General features: G+C 47.9%; 4 protein-coding genes and 1 pseudogene across 4 annotated transcripts; 2 read left to right on the forward strand and 3 right to left on the reverse strand.

Annotated features, from left to right (window-relative positions):
* Nucleotides 1–1,159: 1,159 nt before the first annotated feature.
* LOC120672753 (carbonic anhydrase, chloroplastic-like) lies at nt 1,160–4,500 on the forward strand. The gene is made up of 8 exons (XM_039953321.1): nt 1,160–1,660; nt 1,749–1,810; nt 1,902–1,950; nt 2,799–2,910; nt 3,032–3,090; nt 3,512–3,597; nt 3,814–3,919; nt 4,080–4,500. The coding sequence occupies exons 1-8, from the start codon at nt 1,520–1,522 to the stop codon at nt 4,311–4,313; spliced, it is 849 nt and encodes a 282-aa protein (XP_039809255.1). The 5' UTR covers nt 1,160–1,519; the 3' UTR covers nt 4,314–4,500.
* Nucleotides 3,348–6,467, reverse strand: LOC120672752. The gene is made up of 4 exons (XM_039953320.1): nt 5,780–6,467; nt 5,605–5,656; nt 4,912–5,089; nt 3,348–3,646 (listed from the first exon to the last, which is right to left on the reverse strand). The coding sequence occupies exons 1-4, from the start codon at nt 5,846–5,848 to the stop codon at nt 3,595–3,597; spliced, it is 351 nt and encodes a 116-aa protein (XP_039809254.1). The 5' UTR covers nt 5,849–6,467; the 3' UTR covers nt 3,348–3,594.
* A 2,201-nt stretch (nt 6,468–8,668) lies between these two features.
* LOC120675632 (probable glycosyltransferase At5g03795) lies at nt 8,669–11,067 on the forward strand. The gene is made up of 4 exons (XM_039956837.1): nt 8,669–9,082; nt 9,175–9,305; nt 9,628–9,976; nt 10,085–11,067. Exons 1-4 carry the CDS (start codon nt 8,708–8,710, stop codon nt 10,772–10,774), a joined length of 1,545 nt encoding a protein of 514 aa, XP_039812771.1. The 5' UTR covers nt 8,669–8,707; the 3' UTR covers nt 10,775–11,067.
* LOC120675633 lies at nt 10,835–13,109 on the reverse strand (annotated as a pseudogene).
* A 3,659-nt stretch (nt 13,110–16,768) lies between these two features.
* On the reverse strand, nt 16,769–22,052 carry LOC120673636 (dual-specificity RNA methyltransferase RlmN-like). The gene is made up of 8 exons (XM_039954581.1): nt 21,815–22,052; nt 21,617–21,719; nt 21,056–21,153; nt 20,849–20,979; nt 20,656–20,764; nt 18,808–18,999; nt 18,598–18,734; nt 16,769–18,173 (listed from the first exon to the last, which is right to left on the reverse strand). Exons 1-8 carry the CDS (start codon nt 21,995–21,997, stop codon nt 17,897–17,899), a joined length of 1,230 nt encoding a protein of 409 aa, XP_039810515.1. The 5' UTR covers nt 21,998–22,052; the 3' UTR covers nt 16,769–17,896.
* Between the last annotated feature and the right edge of the window lie 2,493 nt (nt 22,053–24,545).

Below are 24,545 nucleotides of genomic sequence, written 5' to 3' on the forward strand. Positions count from 1 at the left end.
AACACACAGGTCAGGGCACACTCTGCACTTGTTGGCTTGGCCAGTGATGAGCTGCAGCATTGCCTGGTTTTCTCATCTTATTTTATAGTTGAAAGGAAGTACTCCCTCCATAAAGAACAAAATCAATTTTTAGAGTTTTCTTGAGTCAAACTATTTTAAGCTTGATTAAACTTACAAAAAAGAGCACTACTATTTACAATACCAAATTAGTATCGTTAGGTCTATATAAATTGCCCTTAGAATATATATTTCGTAATGTACATATTTGGTGCATAGATGCATCATCAAGTTGTTTTTCTGTACAAAATGGATCAAACTTAAAATGACTTAGAGCAACTCTAAAAAGTTATAGATCATTTTGACCTTGATGCACGGCATCTGATATATGCTATGCAAATGGATATATGCTATGTTCAAATACATAAGAAAAACTTATATCTAGAAAATCAAAACAATCTACAATTTAAAACAGAAAAGAGTATTAATTATAATATATAGGGTCTGTTCATATGCAAGAAACAATAATGAAAAAAGGAAGACATTTTTTTAAGAGGGTTTATTTTACTATGACTTCATATGTATGGAAGAGTATTAATTTAAAACACTAAGTATGAAATCGATTAAAATAAACTAGAAATTAGATAAAAATATTTTTGGTTTTGAAAAGAACCCTCACCAATGGTCCTTAACTCGTTCTCGTATGGTGGTGAACTAGGAATTTCTATTCATCATGTGTGTTACTGCATGCGATTCTATCGCAAAAGTGCGAGTTAGGGGAGGGGGTGGAATGTCCGCCAGCAATGGAGGGAGGGAGGGAGGGAGGGTGACGGCAAGGTCACCAATGGTAGGAGCGGTGGTCGAGGTGGCGGAGGTTAGGGTTTCGGTTTTCTGAGCTTCAATGACCACTAGCTCTAAAGGAGGAGGTTGGCGGAAACGGCGTCCGACGGTGATGGTGGTTCGGCCAGCAGCGGAGGCAAAAAGAAGATCGAAGATGGTGGTAGGTGGTGGGCAGACAGCGAGCTCTGTCGAGGACGGAGAACGAGGAGGTGGGGCGGAGGATGGTGGGAGGAAGAAAAATTTCTTTGATTGTTTTGCCAAATCTCGCACAAAAGACGCGTAGACGCCTCCGGTGAACCCGAGCCAACCACGAGCTACGACTATGGCCGGCCTAAAAGTTGGCCGTCTCATTGCCCCGATTTAAAGCAGCGGCGGGGCCCACGTGATGATCCTAACTGAGCTCTTTCACCTTTCTGTGCTTTCGCAGTTCAAATCCAACGGAACCTAAATCAAATCCTGTCGGGCTAATGGTTTCCAAATTGAGGCGAACAGGATAAGCAAAGCACCCGAGATTCCAAGCCTGCCCAAATTCGGTTTCATCCCGAGCGAAACTGCAAAAACCCTCTTCCTCTTCCCCTCCCCTGCGGCCCGCCGGCAAAATCAAGACAGAGGCAACGACCCACGGGCGCCCACCTCTCCATCGATCTCTCCCTCCTCGAGCAGCTCGCGAGGGCGATCGGCGATGGGGGGATGCTGCTGCTGCTTCCTCGCCCACAAGCCGCCGCGGGAGAACCCGATGAGCCCGGCCCGGGAGCCGCTCATCGTCGGCGGATCGAGCGCTGCCGGCCAACACCACCCGCCCCAGATGGTCACCTACAGCGAGGCCAGTTTGCGATTCTCTTGTCGCGCGCCGGCATTGTGCTGTTACCCTTCCCCCTTGTGGCTGACGGCTGCTGCTGCGTGCTCTGCAGGGGTTGGGCGCCGCGGACAGATTGAGGGCTGGGTTCAGGACGTTTAAGAAGACCATCTATGAGTGAGTATGCTCTGATGCTCGACGAATTCTGCGTCTAGATTCAGTTTGGTCCTGATTCAGTTCGTTCTTCTGATTTGGTGGCTGTTGGCAGCAAAAACCCCATGCTGTTCGGGCCGCTCAAGTCTGCCCAGTCCCCGAAGGTATGTGCCCTCAGATTGATACCTGGGAAAATCCGATCCGGTCGTTCAAGTATATTTGTTCGAGTATATTTTACGATGCGCTAATGTAAAAGTGTGTATCTAGACTGTTAAGCTCAATAGTAGTCTTGCAAATAGGACTTTAACTCTTTTTTATATAAAAAAGAATGGAACAGCTTGTTTGGTGGATGTGAATAGTCTGCTACTACTACTTCGACATGTTGGTTGATCAACCCACACTGCTCGTCGTCCTATAAAAATTTCTTGAAGAAGTTAGATTATGTTCTAGAAACCAAGCTTATGGTCTCATGCCTCTATCACTGTTTGAACACAAAATGTGTACAGCAATGACCATTTAGGAAATCTCATCATTTGGCGCTGCATGAAAACTCAAAAACAACAATCATTCTGCAATTCTTCAGTTAAAAAGAAATTGGTATTTGGGGCAGTTTGTGGTGTGTCTCTAGAAGTTATAAGTACACAACACAAGTACGCGTGTGCTATATCTGTTGGATGAGGTAATTGGGTCTTTTCTCTTCGAGCTCCTATCATGCTTATCTTTACATGTACACTTAGCTGTGTTCTTAGGTTAGTTCACAGTTCATATGATTTATTGTTGTCAACTTAGGAGGACTGCACTAGCTTATTGTCGTTCTTTTGGTATTGTCTGGAGGACACCATAAACAACTTTGATTGATTTTCTGAATATATTAGGCAGGAGTAGACATGAATAATTCCACTTTGGTCTCTTTGATTTTGTGCTGTGCTCTATTCAGGAAAAACTGCACTTCTATAATACCAAGGGCGTTTTTCTTTCTCTGGCTTAACGGTTAATCTGTTCTTGCTTGCAGTACATGGTGTTTGCGTGCTCTGACTCTCGTGTATGCCCATCAGTAACCCTCGACCTGAAACCAGGAGAGGCCTTTACTGTCCGTAACATTGCCAGCCTGGTTCCGGCCTACGATCAGATTCATGCTTGTGGAGAATATTTTTCACATTTTAATTTCGTGAAATAATAATTTTGTCCTGCACATTTGAAGGTATATATATTATAAGTCAACTGACTTGCACGTTCATGTCTGACCACAGAATATGCACTCTAGTGTTGCGTCGGCCATTGAGTTTGCTGTTACCATTCTCAAGGTGAACGCCCCCCTCTTATAGCATGCTTCTTACCGAACATCCATCATAAGTTTGCGGACAACTTTCATTGAACTGTAAAAAAAAAACAAATAGCACATATGGACAGTCAAAATAACTATTTGCACAATAGGATGCTGCTGCAGTCCTCTCTAATTGTTAGCATGTTTTAATGAGATAAATATTGTTTATCACGTGTTGGTGGTTCTAGGTTCATTTCATTTTATTTAGAATCCCTATGTTTAGTAGACCTCTGTGTGTTTTCTTAACTCACTGTAATTTGTCCAGAGGAACAGAATAATTTTAGAATTCAACAATATTGGGAGCTATGCTATTGTCTGGCAAAACCTTGCCTTCTACAAATTATCAGAAACACAATTTCTTCTGACCATTCAAAGGACTAGTTGATGCACGAATTTTGCAGGTTAAGTGCATTGTGGTGATTGGTCACAGTTGCTGCGGTGGAATTAGGGAACTCCTCTCTCTGCAGGAAGACAGACCTCACACCTAGTAAGTAATCATCTTAATCTTGCTCCAAATTGATCTGTCTCCAGCATTACTGGTACAAATAAAACAGGTATAGCTGTATATTACAAATAGGTCCAAGTAAATGATATAATTAAAACTTGATTCAAGCAGTTCGTACAGTACTAATTTATATATATGCATCAATAACATTGTATCTTTTGTTCTAATAATTTTTCCTCTGTTCATTTGATCTCTTAGCCACTTCATTGACAATTGGGTGAAGATCGGTCTGGCTATCAAGAAGAAGGTGGAGCGAGAACATGCCATATTGTCTTTTGATGAGAAATGCACCATGTTGGAAATTGTGAGTTTATTAAAAAATGATTTTCAGTTCTTTGCTTTGCTGATTTATTTCTCACCGTTAATCACAGTTACTGAAATTTCTCGGCACACCAGCTACTAGTTGTTTACCATCAGACTAGACACTAATGTAGCAAATTTTGTATGTCTGAATGCTTGTGCAGGAGGCTGTCAATTTATCCCTTAGAAATCTGAAGACCTACCCATTTGTCAAGGACAAGTTAACCAACGGATCGCTCAAGTTGATTGGTGCTCGCTATGACTTTGTCCATGGCACCTTCCAGACATGGCATGCTGTCAGGCAATATGTGCGGTATATACAAGAGTTATCGATGTGGCATCGCTATTCATACACTAGTGTGCTTTGTTTTAAGGTTCCGTTTGGATCCAAGTGCTAATAGATTAAAGTTAAACTTTAGCGGTAGCTCATCCAAATGGGAAAGGAGTGGCTAAACTTTTGCCAAACTCAATATGTGCGGTATATACAAGAGTTATCGATGTGGCATCGCTATTCATACACTAGTGTGCTTTGTTTTAAGGTTCCGTTTGGATCCAAGTGCTAATAGATTAAAGTGTTAAACTTTAGCAGTAGCTTATGCTTATCCAAACGAGAAAGGATTGGCCAAACTTTTGCCAAACTTCAAAATAGTGTCTAAACTTTAGGGCTTTTCTCACTTATGTAACTAAACTTTAGTCACGATCCAAGCAGGTATGTGCTAAAAGTTTAGCCACTAAACTTTAGTACAGGGCTAAACTTTACCAGGTGCTGAACTTTAGTTTTAGTCGACCCAAACAGTAGGGTGCGTTTTTAGTGTGCTGTGTGCACATGGCACTTGTATAATTGTACTAGTGGAGGTGCACGTGCCACAGGCACGTGTTTAAAAAAATTATTTAAAAATAACTGGATTGTATCAAATGACTACTAAAAATGAAAAATATTGATTAATTTCATAGCAATCGAAACTATCTAATATAAACTAATAAACGAACTCATACCAATGCATAGAATTATGAAAAATTAGATAGTAGATTAACGGTTGGATCCAACGCATCCAGCAGAGCGAAGCAGCGTTCCATTCTTTTCGGCGGCATCCTTCCGCATTGGCGGCGAGTGGTGCTGGAAGGTCGGAAGAAGTGTGATAAGCTTGGAATGGAAGCCCCGGTAAACGAAAATCTGCATCAATTAAATGATAAAAAATTATATAGCAAGTTCAAGGTTTCGTATCCAAGGATGTGTCATGTTCAATCTATCTGATGTTTGTCCAATCACAGCTCTTCAAAGCAGTCTGACATGATCCTTGGTGAGTTTTGGTGAGTTAGAAATTGCAAAATATAAAATAACGTAAACTGAATGTAAATGTGATGATTTGTTGCACTTCTATCACGATTTTCAAGCACTCCAGTGACCATCAAGAAGTTGTTGCCAAATTCAACATCAATAAATTGTTCATGCATCCAAATGTCCTGTGTGGTGTGAGAGAAAGCCGAACAGAGTGATAAACAAGAGGCATCCAAATGTCCTGGTCAGTACTGACGTATTGGCAGTCACCACCACCTAATTGATCATGCATTAGTCATTTACTACAACGTCGGGCACATTGGGCTCTCGAAAGACATGAACTGACTGAATAATTAAAGGGACTAATCAAGTGCTGAAGTTCTAGAAAAATTAGGAATCCTATCACGTACCATGTGATGATGATTGGAATCTCATGCTATTGGCAGAGATGAACCGAACGCCCTGCAGGGAAGAGGAAAAAAATATCAATCAGCAGTGTTGAGGCTGCCAAGTTGAACAATAAAAGGTAAATAGCTTGAGCAAAGTATGCGGTTTCTGAAATTTCCAGTGTTAGATTTGTATTACCAAATTGAAAGCACTGAAATCTCTAGCTTGCCGCCATCGGTCCGGCAAGGCGCACCAGCCGCTTCGCATCCCTTGTGGTGAGGCCCTGCCGCTACCAGCATATGTCCGCCGCCGGGTGTAGCGGTCGCTGACCGTCGTTGCTTGCTTGTTGTCAATTGCGGGAGATCCACGTGCCCGGCCGCGTTGACTTGAAGGCCTTCACAGCATGCTCAAGCGGGGACGGGAGACCGCGGCCACAGCTTGAGGTCGCAGGGCGCCGAGATCCGCGCGGGCCTCGCCCTCCTGCCGCAGTTGCTGGCCCCGCAGGCCACCGCGAGCCGCTGGCCGTGCGCCCGTCCCGCCGGATCTTGGTCCGCGATGGTTGGGAGGGATGGCAGGAAGGGTGGGCAATGCGGTGGTGCGAGGGGAGGGTGGCGGCGGCGCAAGGGGGAGAATGTCGAGAGGAGGTGGAGATGGCCGGACGACGAGATGGCGGCGGTGCGGATCGGCTCGCGCGCTGCGGCATCGCAAAGGGAAGGCGGCGGCGGCGGCGGCGGCACGACGGGGAGGGCGGCGGGCTGTAGCGTCTCCTACCCCTCCTCCCCTCGTCCTCGCAGCGCAGATGGCGTCGCGGATGCGGAGGAGAATGGAAGCGGTGGATTGCGAGGGAGGCGAGGCGAGGCGACGCAGGAAAGAAAGAAGAGGGCAATTCCCTACAAGCCATTAAAAAAATTTCTAATTCCATTCATGCCACTAAAAAAAGTTCTCGCTCCCAACCAACCAGTCATCAACCTAATTTTGTTTGGACTTACGTGCCACTGCCGTTAGATTTTGATGGAACGGCAGCTAACGAAAGCTTAAAATGTCTCTTTTGCCCCTCATATCGGTCTTCTTCCTCGCCCCGTCCCCGTCCCCGCGCGGCGCCCTCGCGCCCGCCTTCCTCCACCTGCCCCCACCCCGCGTAGGCCCATGCCCACGCCCAGCGCGCGCGCCTCCCCGTGCCCCTCGCGGCGTCGGCGCCCGCAGCATCTACCGCTTCCCCCGAGGCGCCGGCCTCCGGGGCCGTCCTGGGGAAGCCCATGGTGCTCGTCGCCGAGAAGCTCGGCGCCAGTGGGCTCGCGCTGCTGCGCGAGTTCGCCAACGTCGACTGCTCCTACGGCCTCTCCCACGAGGAGCTCCGCGCCAAGACCTCGCTCTGCGACATGCTCATCGTCAGGTCCGGGGCCAAGGTCGGCCACGACGTCTTCGAGGCCTCCAGGGCAGGCTCCGCGTCGTGGGCCGCGCGGGGGTCGGGATCGACAACGTTGACCTCCGCACCACAGTCCGCCACCAGGACGAGGTCGCCGGCCTCGGCACATCCCGCCGTCAGCGGCTCCTGCTCCATCATCGACCCCATAGCGGCGGCGGCAGGGGAATCCCCTTCAGGGGGCATGGCGCGCTTGCCGGCGGCCGTGGCTGGGGAGCCATGGATTGGAGCCATTCGGAGGCGGCCCGCGGCGGAGCTTACCTAGGTGCTGCGTTCGGCCGCCTCCCTCCGGCCAGCAGGGGCCCGGCCGTCTCTCTCTCTCTCCCCTGCGCCGGTGGCAAGGCGACGCGGGGCCCGCACACTGCCGCGACACGCACGCACGGGGCGGGTCCGCGGCCGCGACACGCCGCACGCCGCTGCGCCACTCTGCCCCGCCGCTTGCCGGGCGACCCACTCTGCTCCGCCACCGCCGCCAGGAACGGGTCCGCCGCGACGTTGCCCTCGCCGTCGCCCGCCCCTGCCGGTGCCCCGCACTGCGCCATGAAGCTCTGCTATCTGCAGCTCCGACCGGCGAGCGGGTGGGGGGAGCTGCAGCTCCGGCGGCGAGGCGGGCAGGGCGAGCTCCAGCTCCGGCCTGCGAGGCGGGCGGGGGCGCGTAGCTCCGGCCAGCGAATCGGGCGTGGGCGTCCTACTGCTCCGGCCGACGAGGCAGGTGGGGGCGAGCAGCTCCTCCGGCCGGCAAGTTGCAGTCCTGGCGCGAGAGGGAGGGGCAGGGTGCCGCCGCGAGAGGGAGAAGCAGGGGTGCGGCCGCGACACGCACGCACGCCGTCGTCGCTGTTTCTGTGAGGAGGGGTAAAACGAGCACTTTCTCTTCCTCTGATAGTTCAAAACGAGTCTGACCGACAGTCAACGTGACGGAGTTGGACAGCAATGGCATGGAAGTCTAGAGAAAATTGGGCTAGTGGTTGGGTAGGAGCTCGAATTTTTTTAGTGGTATAGATGGAATTGAGAACTTTTATAATGGCTTCAGGGGAATAGCCTCAAGAAAGAAATGCAATCCGTGAAGTACGGGACGAGGAGCGGAAGGCTCGAGCGGGTACAGCGGGCGGGTAAAAAAGAAGCGGGTGACAAAACTTTTTTCGATGCGGCGGAATCATTCCGGAGCTATCGATTTTTTCGGTCTGCCAACGAGTGCTGTCAAACAAATGCCCTTACATGTGGGCCACCAGGAGTATTTTGTGAGAGGTATGAGTAGGTTAGTTTTGGTGATCATTGTATTCAATTGTTTTAACTTTTATAGTATAATAAATATAGATTACGAGTGTACTAATACATGACATCCGAATTTTCTTGGCAGCTGTAGGAAAATATTTCTATTCATGCTGGAGATGTAAACTTGGAGCATGGCATATATATGGAAAAAGGAATGAAAAGGATGAAACGTTTCGGGATGGAAACAGATTGGGTACGTGTAGAAACGAACTCGAATATCTTGAATATCTATTTTTTATTTTCTTACCGTTTCCATCCTAGAACCAAGGTAAAATGGTGTACCTGAAAAAGCGCGGGTGTAAGCTAATAATTTTGTGGCAACAAAAGCTTGCGTAAGCTAATAAACACCACCACGCGTGCGCCCGCGCGCGCTTCCCTCCTCGCCGCCCGCCCGTCTATCTGCTTCTCCTCCTCTGCTTCCCACCGATGCGATGCGGCCACCTCCGCACCTCGCGGCCCCGGCCCCCTCCGCCGCCGCGCCCTCGGCCGCTTCCCACGCCGGGCCTCCCCGCCGCCGGCCCCGCCACCGCGGCGCGACGATGGCGACGACGACGACGACGACGCTCTCCGCCTGCTGCTGCCGCGCCGCGGCGCTCGCGTTCCTCCTCGCCGCGGGCGCGGCCACGGCGCTGCTCACCTTCTCCCTGCCCTCCTCGCCCAGTGCGTCCGCCACCACAAGGACCGACTTCACCGGACAACTGTCGGTGGCGAACCATCCGCCGCCGCACTTGTCAGCACCTCGTGCACCCGCCACGCCGCCCCCTCCTCCGCCGTCCCCGCCCGCCGTGAGGCGTCGAAGGCGAGAGGTGAGACGGAGCTAGCGTGCTCCGAGCCGTCGGTTTCCTCGCTCATAGTGTGTGTGTGTGTGTGGTCTGAACCCGTTCGCCCGTGTGGTCAGCCGTCGTACTGGAGGATGGCGCCGGAGGAGGCGCTGCGCTACGCCAAGAAGGAGATACGCGACGCCGAGCCGGTGCTCGACGACCCTGACCTGTACGCGCCTCTGTTCAAGAACGTCTCCCAGTTCAAGAGGTAACCACCGGTTCTCATGGAGTCATGGCATCCAAGCAATTGTTGATGCACACGCGTTGCGCCTTCCCTTCCTTCCTCCATGAACGGAGGAGTTTCCAAGTTTTTTTGCGCGCGTTTTGGCATGTTTCCCTGCACAATCGGCTCAGAGTGAGAAACATGATCTCGCCGTGATAGCCTGCCTTTGATCATGTCGTGTTGCCGTTTTTTTCAGAAAAAAAACTAAACATATCTTGAACTTTAAATTTCTGTGCATTTGTATGCATCCCGTGCATTGACTACACCTACACGCATCATAATCGTAGCCAATGTGATCATCATCCAGGAGCTATGAACTGATGGAACGGATACTCAAAGTTTACATTTACCAGGACGGCCGGAGGCCCATCTTCCACACGCCTCCGCTGAGCGGCATCTACGCCTCCGAGGGCTGGTTCATGAAGCTCCTCACGGAGAGCCGGCGGCACGTCGTCGCCGACGCCACCAGGGCGCACCTCTTCTACCTGCCCTACAGCTCCCAGCAGCTGAGGCTCACGCGCTACGTGCCCGACTCCCACGACCTCAGGCCGCTGTCCGTGTACCTGAGGAACTTCGTCAGGGGCCTCGCCATCAAGTACCCCTTCTGGAATCGCACCAGAGGAGCCGACCATTTCCTCGTCGCCTGCCACGACTGGGTAAGCAAAGCTCTGCTCTCTTCATGAGTACACTAACTAGCTAGAATTCGATCAAGCTCAAGCAAGAACGGACACCCACTGAATGTCTGAATGTGATTGTTGTTGCAGGGACCTTACACGACGACAGCGCACCGCGACCTCCGCAGGAACACCATCAAGGCGCTGTGCAACGCCGATAGCTCGGAGGGGATCTTCACCCCGGGGAAGGACGTCTCCCTGCCGGAGACGACCATCCGGACGCCGCGGCGGCCCCTCCGGTACGTCGGCGGGCTGCCGGTCTCCCGGCGGGGCATCCTGGCCTTCTTCGCCGGCAACGTGCACGGCAGGGTCCGGCCGGAGCTCCTCAGGCACTGGGGCGGCCGGCGGGACGACGAGATGCGGGTGTACAGCCTGCTGCCGAGCCGGGTGTCCCGGCGGATGAGCTACATCCAGCACATGAAGAACAGCCGCTTCTGCCTGTGCCCCATGGGGTACGAGGTGAACAGCCCCCGGATCGTGGAGGCCCTGTACTACGAGTGCGTGCCGGTGATCATCGCCGACAACTTCGTGCTGCCCCTGAGCGAGGTGCTGGACTGGAGCGCCTTCTCGGTGGTGGTCGCCGAGAAGGACATACCGGACCTGAAGCGGATCCTGCAGGGGATCCCGCTCCGGAGGTACGTCAGGATGCACGATTGCGTCAAGCGGCTGCAGCGGCACTTCCTGTGGCACGCCAGGCCCGTCAAGTACGACCTCTTCCACATGATCCTGCACTCCATCTGGTTGAGCAGAGTGAACCAGGTGGAGATCGAGGCCTCATGAATTGCCTAGTACGAACTTGTGGTGTATGCTACGTACTAGAAGATGATTTAGCCATTTAGGTTCTTCAGAAGTTTTGTGATCGGGATCTCTGTTCTTGGCTGGTTCAGTACAAGCCCCCTGTAGCAGAGGCAGACTACCATTTCATAGCTACTAAGTACTCTGCATCAAGAAGACATGCCGCAGAGTTGCAACAGAGCGCAATGACGTATTGTCTGACATGCGTAGCTCGATCACCATTATTCTACATAGAAGATACTACCTCAAATATAATGTCATTTTTTGCGCAAAAAAAAGCTTCAGCATTCTATTAGCCATTGATCAGGCGTATTCTGAATTTCTGATGGTCCAGTACCACAAACTCCGCCGATCAGACCATGCTGAAGAGGTTGGCCGTGGAGATGAGTGCGTTGAGAGCGAGCATCAGGAAGCCGATGAACGACAGCCACAGGGCGCTGCTGATCTTCCTGTTGAAGGCGTCCGTGCCGAACCTCGACACCCACAGGTCGTTGCGCGACGCGGCCGCCGACGACGCCGACATCAGGAGGTACGCCAGAACCTGCGGCGTAGCCTCAACAGATGAGTTCTTGCACACAAGCAGTTTCAGACTTTTGAGTTGGAGAATGGATGGGGCCGCACTGCAACTTGCCTGGTCCAGGAACAGGCTGCAGTAGTAGCTCGACATGCTCCGGAATATGAACCTGGGCGCCATCAGGCGGCGGATCTCGCCGAGCGATTGCGCGATCGAGTAGGCGCAGACGATCACGTTCACCGCGACGGCGTACCTGCCATGGGTTTGCCAACAGCAGGAATGTAATTTTATTTAGCTTAAGAAAATGGAAGCAGGGAAACGTCTGAATGGACAGGCTACGAACTTGAACTCTACCTAGTAGTATGTTAGGTAGATACTTCTAAAATATTCAAAATCATTACCCAATTGCTCGATTGGTATGGGTGCATTGCATTCAAGATCTAGAGTCTTTTCTCTCTTTTTTTCTTTTAAAAAAAAGAAAAGAGGAAATGTTCTTGTGCGAGCAACAACTCCTGTAACCGTCAGAAACCGGACACGTCCGACGAAACCGGCAAAAGGAAACCGGGGCGAGACGAAACGTGTGAGCAAGTGGCGATGACTGACCTGTACTGCTGGTGGCGGGCGTAGGAGTCGCCGGCCCAGCCGGACGTCCGGGCGCTGGCGATGACCGAGAAGGCCGCGAGGCTGAGCACCGCCGTGGCCAGCCGCAGCGTCACGGACAGCGCCCTCCGGTCCCCGACCGCGGCCACGGCCGCCACGTCGGGAGGCATCGCGCCCCCGTTCTCCGCCGCCGCCGACGCCGCGTGCTGGTGCTGGTGCTGGTGCTGGTGGATGATCGAGGTGCGCCTTGCCGAGGCGCAGAGGCGACGTGTCGGCCTCCTCGGCGCGGTCGAATGGCGGCACCGCGGGCGACGGCAGCGGCTTGCAGGCCTCCGCGCGCTGCTTGGGCGTGCCGTGGCCGCTCTTGCTGCCCGCGGGCGCGGGGGTCAGCGGCGACGGCGGCGTGGGCGACGGGGACGGGGACTTGGTCGCGAGCGACCCCTGCGACGGCGTCCGGACGAGCCCCGTCGCCAGCCGGACATGCGGCCGCGCCGGCGCCGCGGCCGCTTCCGGCCCGTTCTGTCCGGAGGATGGGGAGGCCGGCGGCGGCAGGAGGTGCGGCGTGGGGAGGCGCACTGGCGAGAGCTGCGGGCTCTTGGCGGGCGCCCCCGCTTCCCCCCTCCCGTCGCTGGGCAGTAAACCGGCCTCCTCCCGCGGCGGCGACGCGTGGAGCGGCAGGCTCCTCGAGGCCCCAGCCCCCCGCGCCCCTCCCCTCCCGTCGCGGAGGAAGCCGGGCGCCTCCCGCGGCGACGCGTCGAGCGACGGCCGCGGCGTGTGGTACTCGTCCCCCGCCTGCGACGAGGGCGACGGCGGCGGGGGCGTCTCCACAGGCGGCGGCGGAGCGGGCGCGGGCACGGGCGGCGGCGGCCTGTCCGGCGCTGGCGTCCGTGGCGTGGACGCCATGGTGCGACACGCGTGGCGGGTGGACGCCTGGACGGACGGACGGAAGGAAGGGATCGATCAAGGGCGGAGCCGGGGGAGTTGCCGTGTTATGTATGGGAGGTTACGTGTAGCTTTCCCTGGCTGATGCCTATGCGCTTCGTTCCTTCCTTCCTTCCTCGTCCTCGCGCTTTGCTCTGCCACTTTTTCGCCGCCGATCCATGATCCACCTGTTGGCTTGCCTCCGCGCAGAGCACGGTGGCAACTGGCAAGCCCGCTCCCGAGCACAGCAGCGGTTACAGTCTTGCCAGTGGCCGTAACAACGACGTCGTCCAGCGCCACGCCAATAAAACCAAACACGACGGTCTCGATCGCGTCGCAGATTAGAGACACGCTTCCCCTGATCGAGGGGAGACGCGCGCGCGTGCGACGCAAGTCAATTAGAGACGTGTTGTGTTGGTGGCCACGCACCACTGCGTGATAATGGCCTTGTTTGGTTTGGTAGCGCTAGTGAATAGTAACAACTTTGACCGTTAATTACGGTGTCAAACAAAGTCAGTTTATAAAACCAACTTCAGAACCCCCGCGCTAGTGACTCTGAAGAATCTAATGAGGTCTTTGACCGCGCGATTAGAGGATGGTTACTGTAGCATCACTGTAGCTAATCAACAATTAATTACTGTCATTAGATTCGTCGCGAAAAGTTACACCCATCCCTAAAAAGATTTTGCAAATAGACTTCATTCAGGCCTTCATGCGGGAGAGATTCTCCTCTAGCGCTAGGATCCTAGCGCGCTGCCAAACAAGGCCAATGCTCTAGCTGGGATGGCACCGCGAATCATCGCGCCATGGAATTCATCAAATAATTGAAGATGAGTAGGGCGGGATGGCGAACCGGAAGACCTGTCTAGAAATGCACACGGGCACCATGCATGATCACCCAGCTTAATCAACACCAATGAGTAGCTGTCGATTTCATTGGCATGTACGCCACGGAGCTCGAAAACCACGTCTCCCGATCCGTTGCAGAATCCGCTGGTATTTAGTTTCGAACACCCAAATAACTTCATACTTCATGCTTGCTGCATATATATATGCTGTTCCTGTAGATATATTATATTCTTGGGGAACAAAACATATCTAACAGGAACAGCACATATGCAGCAAGTATACGTAGGTGCCTTGAATGACAAGATTTTGTGGAGAGGATATTGGCCCATGAAAAGGATGTGCTATCACTAATTTAGGCACAAGAAAAGAATTTAGTTCGAAGTGGGACCAGACGGTACAACGTCACAGCGCATTAGGGCATGGCTAAGACTATCTTCAACAGCTCATGCAAAGGAAGACCCAAACCCAAAATGGGTCACACACAGTGCTTTTGCCTGCTGAAAATGGACTCCAACGGACGACGCAAACTGGCCACCCATTTTGCCTACCAGCCGAGGGGGGACGCAAAAATGAGTCTCTCTCTCCACGACGCAATCCGCCTCCGTCCTCTCTCTCCAGCCCAAGATGAGGGGGGCCCACGGGCGCAGCGCTTGGCTGGGTGGAATGGGTGCCCTTGTTGGAGAAGGAAGATTTTGGGATGAGAGACTTGTGAACTGTAGCACTAGCTAAAACGTGAAATATGTCTTGTTTTTGGGTGTCCTTGTTGGAGATAGTCTTATGGGTCGATATGAGCTCTCTATAGCGATCCACGTCGGACAGAGAGAAGGAGAAACAGAGAAAAACTGTCGCCAGGTCCAGCGACCCTCTACAACACGGGATTCGATACAAGTGGGTCCACGAGCGCGGTTTTCCCACCAAAAGAACCTGGCGCGGGTGAGAGGGTGGCCTTGGATCAATAAAATAGTGTGGGTCCCACAAAACTTGTAACCTGTGTCAACAGCAAGATTGTTGGATGGATTGTCTATTATGATATCTATAGATGAGGTGGACATGTTTATAGAGAGCAAGCTTACTCTACCTTTGCGGGTGCTCTTATTGTTGTGCCGAGGCAGCAAAACATTCTTGCTATTAAAGATCAAGTGTAATAAAGTGATATAAGCTGACTGAAGGAGGTGCCATGTGAACTGGTGCTAAAGTGGGGGAAGAGATAAGAGAAGAAGAGCTGCAAGCTTACAGCCAACAAATAATAGTTAGTGTGACAATTAGGTGGGCCATATATTAATAGTGTAGTATACATCAATAGCCAATTATTATATATGAGCGGCCTATTAGATGACTATATGTTACATGCAGCTAGTATGCGGCTCGCTAAATTATTAACCATGCTCTAGACTAATGCCGGTCGAACATGAAAAAATCGCATGAGTTTTGCACAAGTTCATTTTTACACGTCAACTCATCCTATGCATGCATATATGTCTCCAACTTGACAAAGATATCCAGCACAAACAAAAGCATCATGCAATCAACCAGTAGTGTGCCAAGGCGGAGCGTGGAATATCCGGGGGGCTCCGGGGGAGTCTATATTTATCGCTTTATGTGATTAGTTCTGTTTGCGTCGCAGAACCAGACGGACGGGAGCCGCAAAAAAAAAAACTGCCGGACGGGCATGCGTGCCGCCCACGCGCCGGCGCGCCGCGCGGGGGGTAGCGTGCGGATTGGAGGCCTATTAAGGTGCGTGAAATCTAAACACTAATTAATTTCCTTCCTTTCTTTCTTTTTTCTTTGTTTGTTTTTTCTTGGTTTTTTTCTTCACCCATTATCCGGGTCGTAGAGGCGGGTGCGGCAGCTCACGTGTCTTGATTCCCCTGTACTTCAAACTAAAAAAATGTTTTATCTTACAAACGGGTTATCCAAATTACATTTCGATTGCACCGTTGTGTTTTTTACGATGAGATCTTCAAAACTAGACCACACTTAATTATATTTTAATGATATTTTTTAAAAAACATTTTTATTTGTTCTAAAAAATTTATATCTTGAGAATAATTTTTATCTTGTTTCGGACCATTTTATTTAGTTTCGGAATAATTTCTATTTTTCAGAAATTTTTATTTTGTTTCAGAACATTTTATTTTGTTCTGAAACAATTTACATCTCTGGAATATTTTAACTCTGACGGACTTGTGCGATGGTATAACAACTAGTTGCACGAGCTATGAATAGACACCCCACATTAACTGTACGCATGCCTGCCTATCACCCAGATATGAGTATCACAAACAAACCCATGATGTAGTCGCTCTCTTTTTCTTCAACCATTACTACTCGTCCATGGATTAAATTTTTCTGCCAAAGAGTCAACTTCTAATCTTTCATTGAGTAAACATTTAGAAATGTTAGTAAACATTTCATAATAGTCTGAGTTTCTGAGTCATTTCAGGTTTGTTTGAAAAACATTTTCAGAGTATTCCGCAAAACTGTTTAGCAAAAATTTCCCACCAAATGTTTACCAAACACTTTAGAATGTTTCAAGAATTACATATTTGTTTAGAATGTTTACATAATGCAGAGAACATTTCAGAATGTTCCAAAAATTTCAAAAAATCTAGTTTTTAGAATGTTCCAAACATTTCAAATAGCTTCCCATTATTCAAAATAGGTAGAACATTTCATAATGTTCCGATTTCTGAATACCTCGGTCCTAGAAAACTTTAGCAAACATTTCAAAATGTTACAAACAATTCAGAATGTTTCAAACAATTATTTTGGAACATATAAAATATTCCATGGAAAAATTATTTTGAACAAAAGAAACACTAAAAAAATGTAGATTGTTCCGAGAACAAAAATGAAATGTTCTCAAAACAAAATGAAAAAGTATTATGGAACATAACAAAATGAAGTGTTCCCAAAACAAATGAAGATGTTCTAAGAAAAAGTATTCTGAATTAAGAAACAATAATTGTTTTGAGAACAAAATAAAATGTTTTAAGAAAAAACATTTTGAAATAAACATTCTGGAACAAATAAAAATATTCTATTGAAAATATGATCTAGATTTGATGAACTGGAACATATAGGCACACCAGAAATTTTATTGGACTAATTGGTATAGAAAATATGAGTTTCATATTTGAACTTGAATTTACACGAAATTATTCTACATATCCGGGTGATGTCTTCTGCGTGGCATCAGAAACACACATGCATGTGTAATAATGGACCGTAATGGACTTCCGGAGAAGAAAAAAAAGAGATATAACAGCAACACACACTTGCAGGGCGGGGTGGACGGGTTCTGCGACAGCTCATCACGCACTCACGCGCGCGATGAATAGAATCGCCCGGGGCTCCCGCTAAAGGCAAAACGCGACGATCGTGTAAGCGTGCCTACCAGTTCGGCAGCAGCTTATAGTGCTAAAGACGCCCCATGATGTGCAGCGTGATGGAGTTGCTTTTGAGAAAGGATCAGAGGCGCTTTGATCCGGGTGGGGGCTCGTGATAGATTTCTCTTTCCCTTTTCTCTTACCTTCTAGCTAGGGTGGCCAGGTGAGTTGGTGGTGCCATGCACGCCTTAGTGGTTAAGGTATCTCGCTCAGGCAAGCCAAAACCTTGCAGGCCTTCCCAGATTCTTTTCTGCCACTCCTGATCGCTGGTAGATAGGTTCATTCCAAGATCCAAGCCAAGCTTTTCGAATCACCAGTAACAGCAGAGTTTAGCTTTGGCGACTTCAGACTCAGACCGCAGGATGGGCTACGCGGAAACGCCAAGTGTCACGCACCCAAAGACCAAAGTTGCACGACGCAATGCTTTAGCTTTTCCTGAGTCGGACGGCGTTGGCATGATATCAGAGTGCGAAATGCAACACAACTTGCTAGTCTGCTACAACCTTAGTATGTGGGGAACCAGATGTGACAAATACCCAGCTTATATTAACTCTTATCAAATGCTCGATTAGGTTACACCGGATCGGCAGAAGCATCATGTGCCCATATCGAAATGTGTTCTTACATATCCAGGCTCAGATGAAGGACCAACCACGTCGATACCATCTCGAAAAATTCCAGATCAGTCTTCGGAGATGGCATAACTTCCAGTAACTGCATGATCGAATCTCCATCCCGAACCAAATTACTTCACGTGTTCATCAAGTTGATCGAATCTCCATCCAAAGCCAATTACTTAACGTATTCATCAAGTTGCTCACCATGCGTCACAATTCACAAGGCGACCTGGAATTTCTCGGGTACACGGAGCAGAGGCAGCTGGTAGTCTCCAGGCTCTCCTAGCTGCCCGCAGGCAGCCATCTGATCATCCCCTCTGCTGAGCCGAACAAAAACTATAAGGCCACCTTGAATTAAAACGTTTCGGAACTCGATTATCTTCTCATCCGGTGTGGGCTTGAATTGGGAACCAGTGTGGGGATTGAAAGAGATGAGGTTGATCTTGCAAGGGATCCCTTGGACGAGCTCGATAAGCCTCTTTGCATCATCCATACTGCAAGTACAGTTGACCCAAAAAAGTGTACAATTTAGGGTGCAAGAAGAAACTTAGTTAACTGTGATAGCCTTAAAAAGGTTCATACTGAAAAAGAATTAAGTTTGATATGGATTATTGGTAAGACTAGGTTAATACAAAAAGAAAAAGAAGGTCTAACATTCAATTTATCTTTCTCGAGCTAATGATTACACTAACAACATCAACTACACAATGTAGCAGGTAGGCCTAAATATATGCTTTGACCAAATAGGAAAAGAAAAGCCTTCTGATTAACATGAAGAAAGTTTGCCTTTTGCAAGTGTTAGAGAAAGATGCACGCAGGCCTTAACAGAAAGGGGATTTATGCTCACCTGTGCTAATAGATGCATAATATACGACTAGATAGATACAGCAGGTAAAGGTACTTAATCATATTTCTCACCTGTCGTTCACTCCAGAAAGCATAACATATTCAAATAGAACTATGTAATTCTTTCTGAGGCAAAGCTCCTCCCTTAAAGTGCTAAGAAGCATGTTAAGATTGTACTTTCTGTTTATGGGCATTATCCAATTTCTAACCTGCAAAACAAGTTTCTTTACAAGTCAGCAAAAAAACAAAACAACAACAGCGACCAAACAGAATAACCACTACCTCGTCCGTTGTTGCATTAAGACTGACGGCCAGGGAGCAATTGGATTCACGGAGGAAGCGTTTTAACTGAGGGACAAGACCACTTGTGGATACAGTAACCTTGTGAGGACTAAAATGAAGACCTTGATCGTCAACCATTATTGCTGAGGCTTTTATTACATTATCAATATTGTGAAATGGTTCACCCATGCCCTGAACAAATTAGATGTGAATGAAAGTGTACCATCAATTCAGCAAAAATAACAGAATTTCAAAATCCTGTAAGCTACACGATGAGATGTTATTAGTAGTTAATTGCAGCAGGTAAATATGAAAAAGATGCCTGAATGATGTATACATCAACCTTCAACCAAGTGTTGGTTGCCTAACAACTGAACAAATAACACTGTTGATAAGGACAGGGGCCTTCCTGTTGAAGTTCCTCCTAAAGCAAAGGCCCTCTTTGATGTGGCAGTTGATGCTATAGTTGGAAATGGGGAGGAAATTCTGTTCTGGAAGGATAGGTGGCTGGATGGACACACTTTGGCTGAAATAGCTCCTAATCTGTTTAAAACAGTCCCAAAGCGAATTGTTAATAGAAGGACTGTAGCTCAGGCCTTGCAAAATAGGAGTTGGGTCCATGACATCAAGGGAGCCCTTACCGTAGAAGTGTTGGTCGATTACCTTCTCATATGGGATATGGTGGATGGTGTTGTTCTACAACAAAATGTGGCTGATCATTACAAGTGGAAGCTCACACAGCATGGTTCATATAGCAGCAAATCTGCTTATGAGGCTTTCTTTATGGGATCCATCAAGTTCGGTCCGTGGAAGAGAGTATGGAAAACTTGGGCCCCACCACGTTGTAGGTTCTTCATCTGGTTGGTGCTCCATAACAGGGTTTGGACTGCTGTTCGCCTAGCCAGGAGAAATCTACCCCATCCGGAGGCTTGCCCTTTTTGTGACCAGGAGGAGGAAACAATAAATCATCTACTGATAGGGTGCGTTTTTGCTCGTGAGGTCTGGACTTTAATTCTGCACCATCTAGGTGTGTTGCATCTGGCGCCACAGCCTTCGAATGTTTGCTTTTCAAGCTGGTGGAGGAAAAGTGTTGCTGCAGCTCCAAGAGAAACTCGCAAGGGCCTTAATTCCTTAATAATCTTGGTGGCTTGGGAGTTATGGAAACATCGTAATGCTTGTGTTTTTGAAAAGAAGAGGCCAAGTATACAGGAAGTTCTTAGGTTTGTTAGTATGGAAGTGGGCCTTTGGTGTTCAGCTGGGGCTTCCCGGTTACATCAGTTGGTGTCTAGGTCGTTGACGTCCTTGGCCTAGGCCGGAGGTCGTTGGGTTGTTTCCATCATAACGTGTAGTGCGAATGTAATTGGTTGTAAGCGGCACTTTCATCGGTGCCGGGTGTGGTCTGTCTAGACCTTTATTTTTTTCTACCTTAATGAAATGACGCGCAGCTCTCCTGCGTGGTTCGAGAAAAAAAATAAGGACAGGGGCAACTAATAAGAGGAGATGTAACTATGTATATGTCAATGCGTCTGCGCCTTTCTAAAATGGCACTGAATAACTGAATATGTCATCAAAGGAGATGCGCTAACAGTGTCAAATTTACAGTACTGCAAGAAAAAAAAAGGTGCTATTTGAACAGCAGCAATATGGATTGACCGCAAAGTAGAAGTTTAGTATACAATGTAGACAGCAATACATACTTTTTGCTGTCACTTCTGGAAGACAGCATGAAAGGGAAAGAAATCAGGATAAAAAAATGTAAACTACAAATTGTATGCTATTAGTTACACAAGATGCCCAGTTAATCATAGGAATACAGACAAAGCTAAGGTACTTCAAGAGAATGCTTACCATAAATACAACATTAGTAATTGCTCCAAATTCATCAGAGAATAGCCTACGAGCAAACACAGCCTGCTCAACAATTTCAGCTGTTGACAGATGTTTTCTCAGACCCATCCTACATAAGTCAAAGAAAGAAAGCAAACATAAAATTAGTACTGACAAAGAGGGGGAAAAACAAATGGCTTGCAGGTATACAAACCTTCCAGTGAAGCAAAACTGACAGTTCATGGCACAACCAACTTGACTAGAAACACAGACAGTTGTCCTGCCCCTAGCGCAAGGAATGATAACTGTTTCAATCACTGGGCCATCTTCAAGAGAGAACAGTATCTGTAACATCCTGTGTTCCAAAATCAATCATATTATGTAAATCACCTCAGCAGATATCAGCAACACTGAAGACTACCTTATGGGTTCCATCTGATGCAGTGAGAATGTCCTTCACAGTTAATGCCTTAAGATCAGCACGCTCGGTTATCATCTTCCTGAAGTCCTTGTTTAAACCTGAAGGGTTTTTAAGGTAAAGGGGTCACATCCATTCAGCTAACATTTGACAATACATCAAATGACACATATTCAATAAAGAGACGAATTGTAAGCACATTTGCAGGTATAATTCCAACCAAAAAACAATAGACCCCCATTGGACAATAATTTAGTAAGAGAAAGATGCCGCACAACTAAAACTTACAAAGGTAGAAGTACTGGTAAAGTTACTCAATTTGTATATCAGAAAACAAATTCTAGTTGATAGTACAACGATGACATCGTTGATGAGACAAATTGGAAATATGGTGCAACAGTTAACTTATACCAAACATGGTCCAGCAGCTGATGTTACTCGATCTCGTATATTTCTAAAATATGATACGTGTAAGTTACTAGCACAGTAGTACTGAACAGATGAATTCTACTAGATACAGTCAAAATTATCGAAGCTAACTATGAGGAGGAAGAAACAGTTTACCAGTTAGCTCGTCGTGGCAGTGAGCCCAAACGTTGTTCCCGTATAGGCATTTCCACAGCATCATGGCCTGGCCTGGCCGAAACCCCTGCGCCTGCACCCAATTCTGAACAACACCCGCGCTACATCATCTCACACACAAGCTCATGCCACCAACCAACGAACTACATAAAGCCCACAAGTACTGAGCCGAGACCTTACCTCGAGTTCCGAGTAGTCCATCCCCTTGAGCATGACCTTGGAGCCCGCCTCGCAGCAGGCGGCGGCGGAGGGGCGGCGGAGGGCCGAGAAGAGGCAGTGCGGTGCGGCTGTGGTGGAGGAGCGCGCGCGGAGGGAGGCGGCGCTCCGGCTCCACCGGAGGAACGGCAGCGCATGCGCCGCCATGGGGATTTGCTTGGCGAGTTTGCGACCTCTAACGGGATGTCAGGCTCAGGCTGCCGACGGGATAGAGAAGGGCTGGGCTGCTTTTCTTTCTGGGCTTCACCTCGGAAGAAGACGAATGTCATGTTGGTCTTCTTCCAGAAAACGGCCCAGATCCAGTAAGCTTTTTTCACTGGGCTGGAGCTGGAGCACCTCATAGTCCTTTTTTTCTCAAAAACATATAGCCCTTTTTTCTCAAAAATAAAATCATGCAAAGCCTGTCATAATGTAATTATCTTCTTATATCACTGGGCTAGTGCAAATCCTGTCCTAAATAAAGGGTAGGACCCTGAAATTCATTTAAGAAGGTAATTACAATACCAATATTTGCAACGGCATTTGGCATTTAGAAGAAAGATATAGTAATAGACGACTGAACACCCACTTGTTAGAACCCAAACAAAATTGCACATCCCACTCCCAACATCTACATAGTGCCTACAACAAGCTTACATAGGCTGAACAAAAGCTCGATGCTTCAACAACAACAATGACCATCTAAGAAGAGGAGCTTAGGGGCGAAGGATGACTGTTTGTTTCCATGGGATAAATCTTAGTCTTTGTCACATCAAAAAGAATCTTACTATTTAGAAGTATTAAATAAAATTTATTTATAAAAATTTTTACACAGATGAGTGCTAATTCATAAGACAAATCTAATGAGCCTAATTAATCTATAATTTACCCCAGTGATGCTACAGTAACTATTCACTAAGCATGGATTTATATACATCATTAGATTCATCTCACAATTCAGTCCTGGGGTTCTGCAATTAGTTTTATAATTAGACTTCATTAAAACTTCTAAATACTAAGATTCTATTTGATGTGATATGATCTAAAATTTAACCCCTAGATCCAAACAGCACTAGGCCTTGGCCACTTACCCTCTTCATTCACAAGGCCCCCTTAAGTAACAATAACCACTAGCTGTAGGGTTTTTTTTTTTGGAAAAACCAAGGTACTGAGGATATCTAAGGCCTTCTCCAGTGGCGGGGCAAACCGCACCTGGGGATGAGGTGTCAGACCCACTACCGCACCCTCACCGCCAGTGGCGGAGGTAGGATGGAGAAGAACGGGGGCTGAATCAATGAAATTGTTAATTTGTATAAAATTTTAATGGTGATTTAATATTTTGCTACAGTAATTTTAGTGTAATTATTTGCTTTGGGGGGCTGGAGCCCCCTGTGCATCCGCCGCTGCTCACCGCTGGAGCACAACCGCACCCTGCGTTCAGCCAGGAATCGCACCCCAAATGGGATTCAAGGCATACAAAATAAACAAACATATGTATACAGTGAATGTTACAGTAATGGGGAACGGAAGTTTCTGAGCGGCCCGTGAATCCTTCCTCGCGAGAGGGGAAAGTATTTTTTTATATAATGCAGACCCACACAAGGGTGCGGACGACTGGAGAAGTATGAAGTAAAATCGCACCCACCATCTTTGTCAGACTTTTATGCCACCTAGCGCACCCACCACTGGCCTAATGGTGACTTTGTACCACGACCCCTTTTTATTGTTATTTTGACATTTTGTGCATGCACCTGCTGCTAAGTGCTAAGAATAGGACCATGAAAGCAAACTAAACTCACTCCAATTAAATGAAAGCATTAACATGATCACAGGTACTGATGCTTCACACTCTGCTTATCATGTACATTGTATTTCAGGCCACATCAACGACTGAGATAGGATTGAGTCCCAGAGAACTCTCCTGTTCTTCTATCTCCCACCCTCCTTCCCTCCTTTTTTTTCTCCTCAAATTTATAAAGGGCTCCATAGAATTGCCGACGGTAGAAGACTCCATAAGATTTCCGGCTCCAAATGTATCACCTTTTGTGACCGCACCTTATATTTTGGGTCCCACCTTTAGTATTGTTTATTATATCTTTCTTCCTACGTGAGTTAGTAATCCTATCATTGAACTATTAAAGAGTTAGGTTTGTTTGTGAAATCTATCTATTATATTAATAAGGGAGTGCTAGAAAAAGTTAAAAGAACCCACCACGTTCACCGAGATAGTCTAGAAATTCCCACGTTAATCTAAAATTAAGATATGCACCGTCAGATTTTATGAAGATCTAACGGTCTTGAATAACACCAAGGCCCTGTTTGGTTGCGCTCCGTAAAGTTTTTGAAAAAACATCTTTCTACATTTGAAGTACTAAACATAGACTAATCACAAAAATAATTACAGAACTCGTCTGTAAATCGCGAGACGAATCTAATGAGCCTAATTAATCCGTAATTAGAGGTTATTTACTGTAGCATTACTGTAGCAATTTAGCATATGATTACAGCCTAATTAGGTTCATTAGATTCGTCTCGCGATTTACAGGCAGCAGTCGCAATGCGTTTTTTATTTCGTGTAGATTTAAGTCTCCATGCAAGTGCCGAAATTTTTTTTTGGAATTTTGATTTTTGCATCTAAACACGGGCCAAGAGTCCATACCAACTACAACTACTATATATATAAATTAAAAATTAAAAATAAGGAAATTGATAGCTG

Source organism: Panicum virgatum, chromosome 5N (assembly GCF_016808335.1).
Source record: "Panicum virgatum strain AP13 chromosome 5N, P.virgatum_v5, whole genome shotgun sequence".
Taxonomy (NCBI): Eukaryota; Viridiplantae; Streptophyta; class Magnoliopsida; order Poales; family Poaceae; genus Panicum; species Panicum virgatum.

Bases quoted from the DNA above. Each gene is read 5' to 3' on its own strand.
- LOC120672753 (XM_039953321.1), top strand. From the start codon at position 1,520: ATGGGGGGATGCTGCTGCTGCTTCCTCGCCCACAAGCCGCCGCGGGAG. The intron at 3,091-3,511 runs GTGAACGCCCCC...CGAATTTTGCAG, and splicing joins TTGCTGTTACCATTCTCAAG to GTTAAGTGCATTGTGGTGAT. The intron at 3,598-3,813 runs GTAAGTAATCAT...TTGATCTCTTAG, and splicing joins GAAGACAGACCTCACACCTA to CCACTTCATTGACAATTGGG.
- LOC120672752 (XM_039953320.1), bottom strand. From the start codon at position 5,848: ATGCGAAGCGGCTGGTGCGCCTTGCCGGACCGATGGCGGCAAGCTAGA. The intron at 5,657-5,779 runs GTAATACAAATC...TCTTCCCTGCAG, and splicing joins ATTTCAGTGCTTTCAATTTG to GGCGTTCGGTTCATCTCTGC. The intron at 5,090-5,604 runs GTACGTGATAGG...TAATTGATGCAG, and splicing joins ATTCCAATCATCATCACATG to ATTTTCGTTTACCGGGGCTT.
- LOC120675632 (XM_039956837.1), top strand. From the start codon at position 8,708: ATGCGGCCACCTCCGCACCTCGCGGCCCCGGCCCCCTCCGCCGCCGCG. The intron at 9,306-9,627 runs GTAACCACCGGT...ATCATCATCCAG, and splicing joins AACGTCTCCCAGTTCAAGAG to GAGCTATGAACTGATGGAAC. The intron at 9,977-10,084 runs GTAAGCAAAGCT...TTGTTGTTGCAG, and splicing joins TCGTCGCCTGCCACGACTGG to GGACCTTACACGACGACAGC.
- LOC120673636 (XM_039954581.1), bottom strand. From the start codon at position 21,997: ATGGCGGCGCATGCGCTGCCGTTCCTCCGGTGGAGCCGGAGCGCCGCC. The intron at 20,765-20,848 runs GTTTGTATACCT...TGACTTATGTAG, and splicing joins CAGTTTTGCTTCACTGGAAG to GATGGGTCTGAGAAAACATC. The intron at 18,735-18,807 runs GTAGTGGTTATT...CTTGTTTTGCAG, and splicing joins TTAATGCAACAACGGACGAG to GTTAGAAATTGGATAATGCC.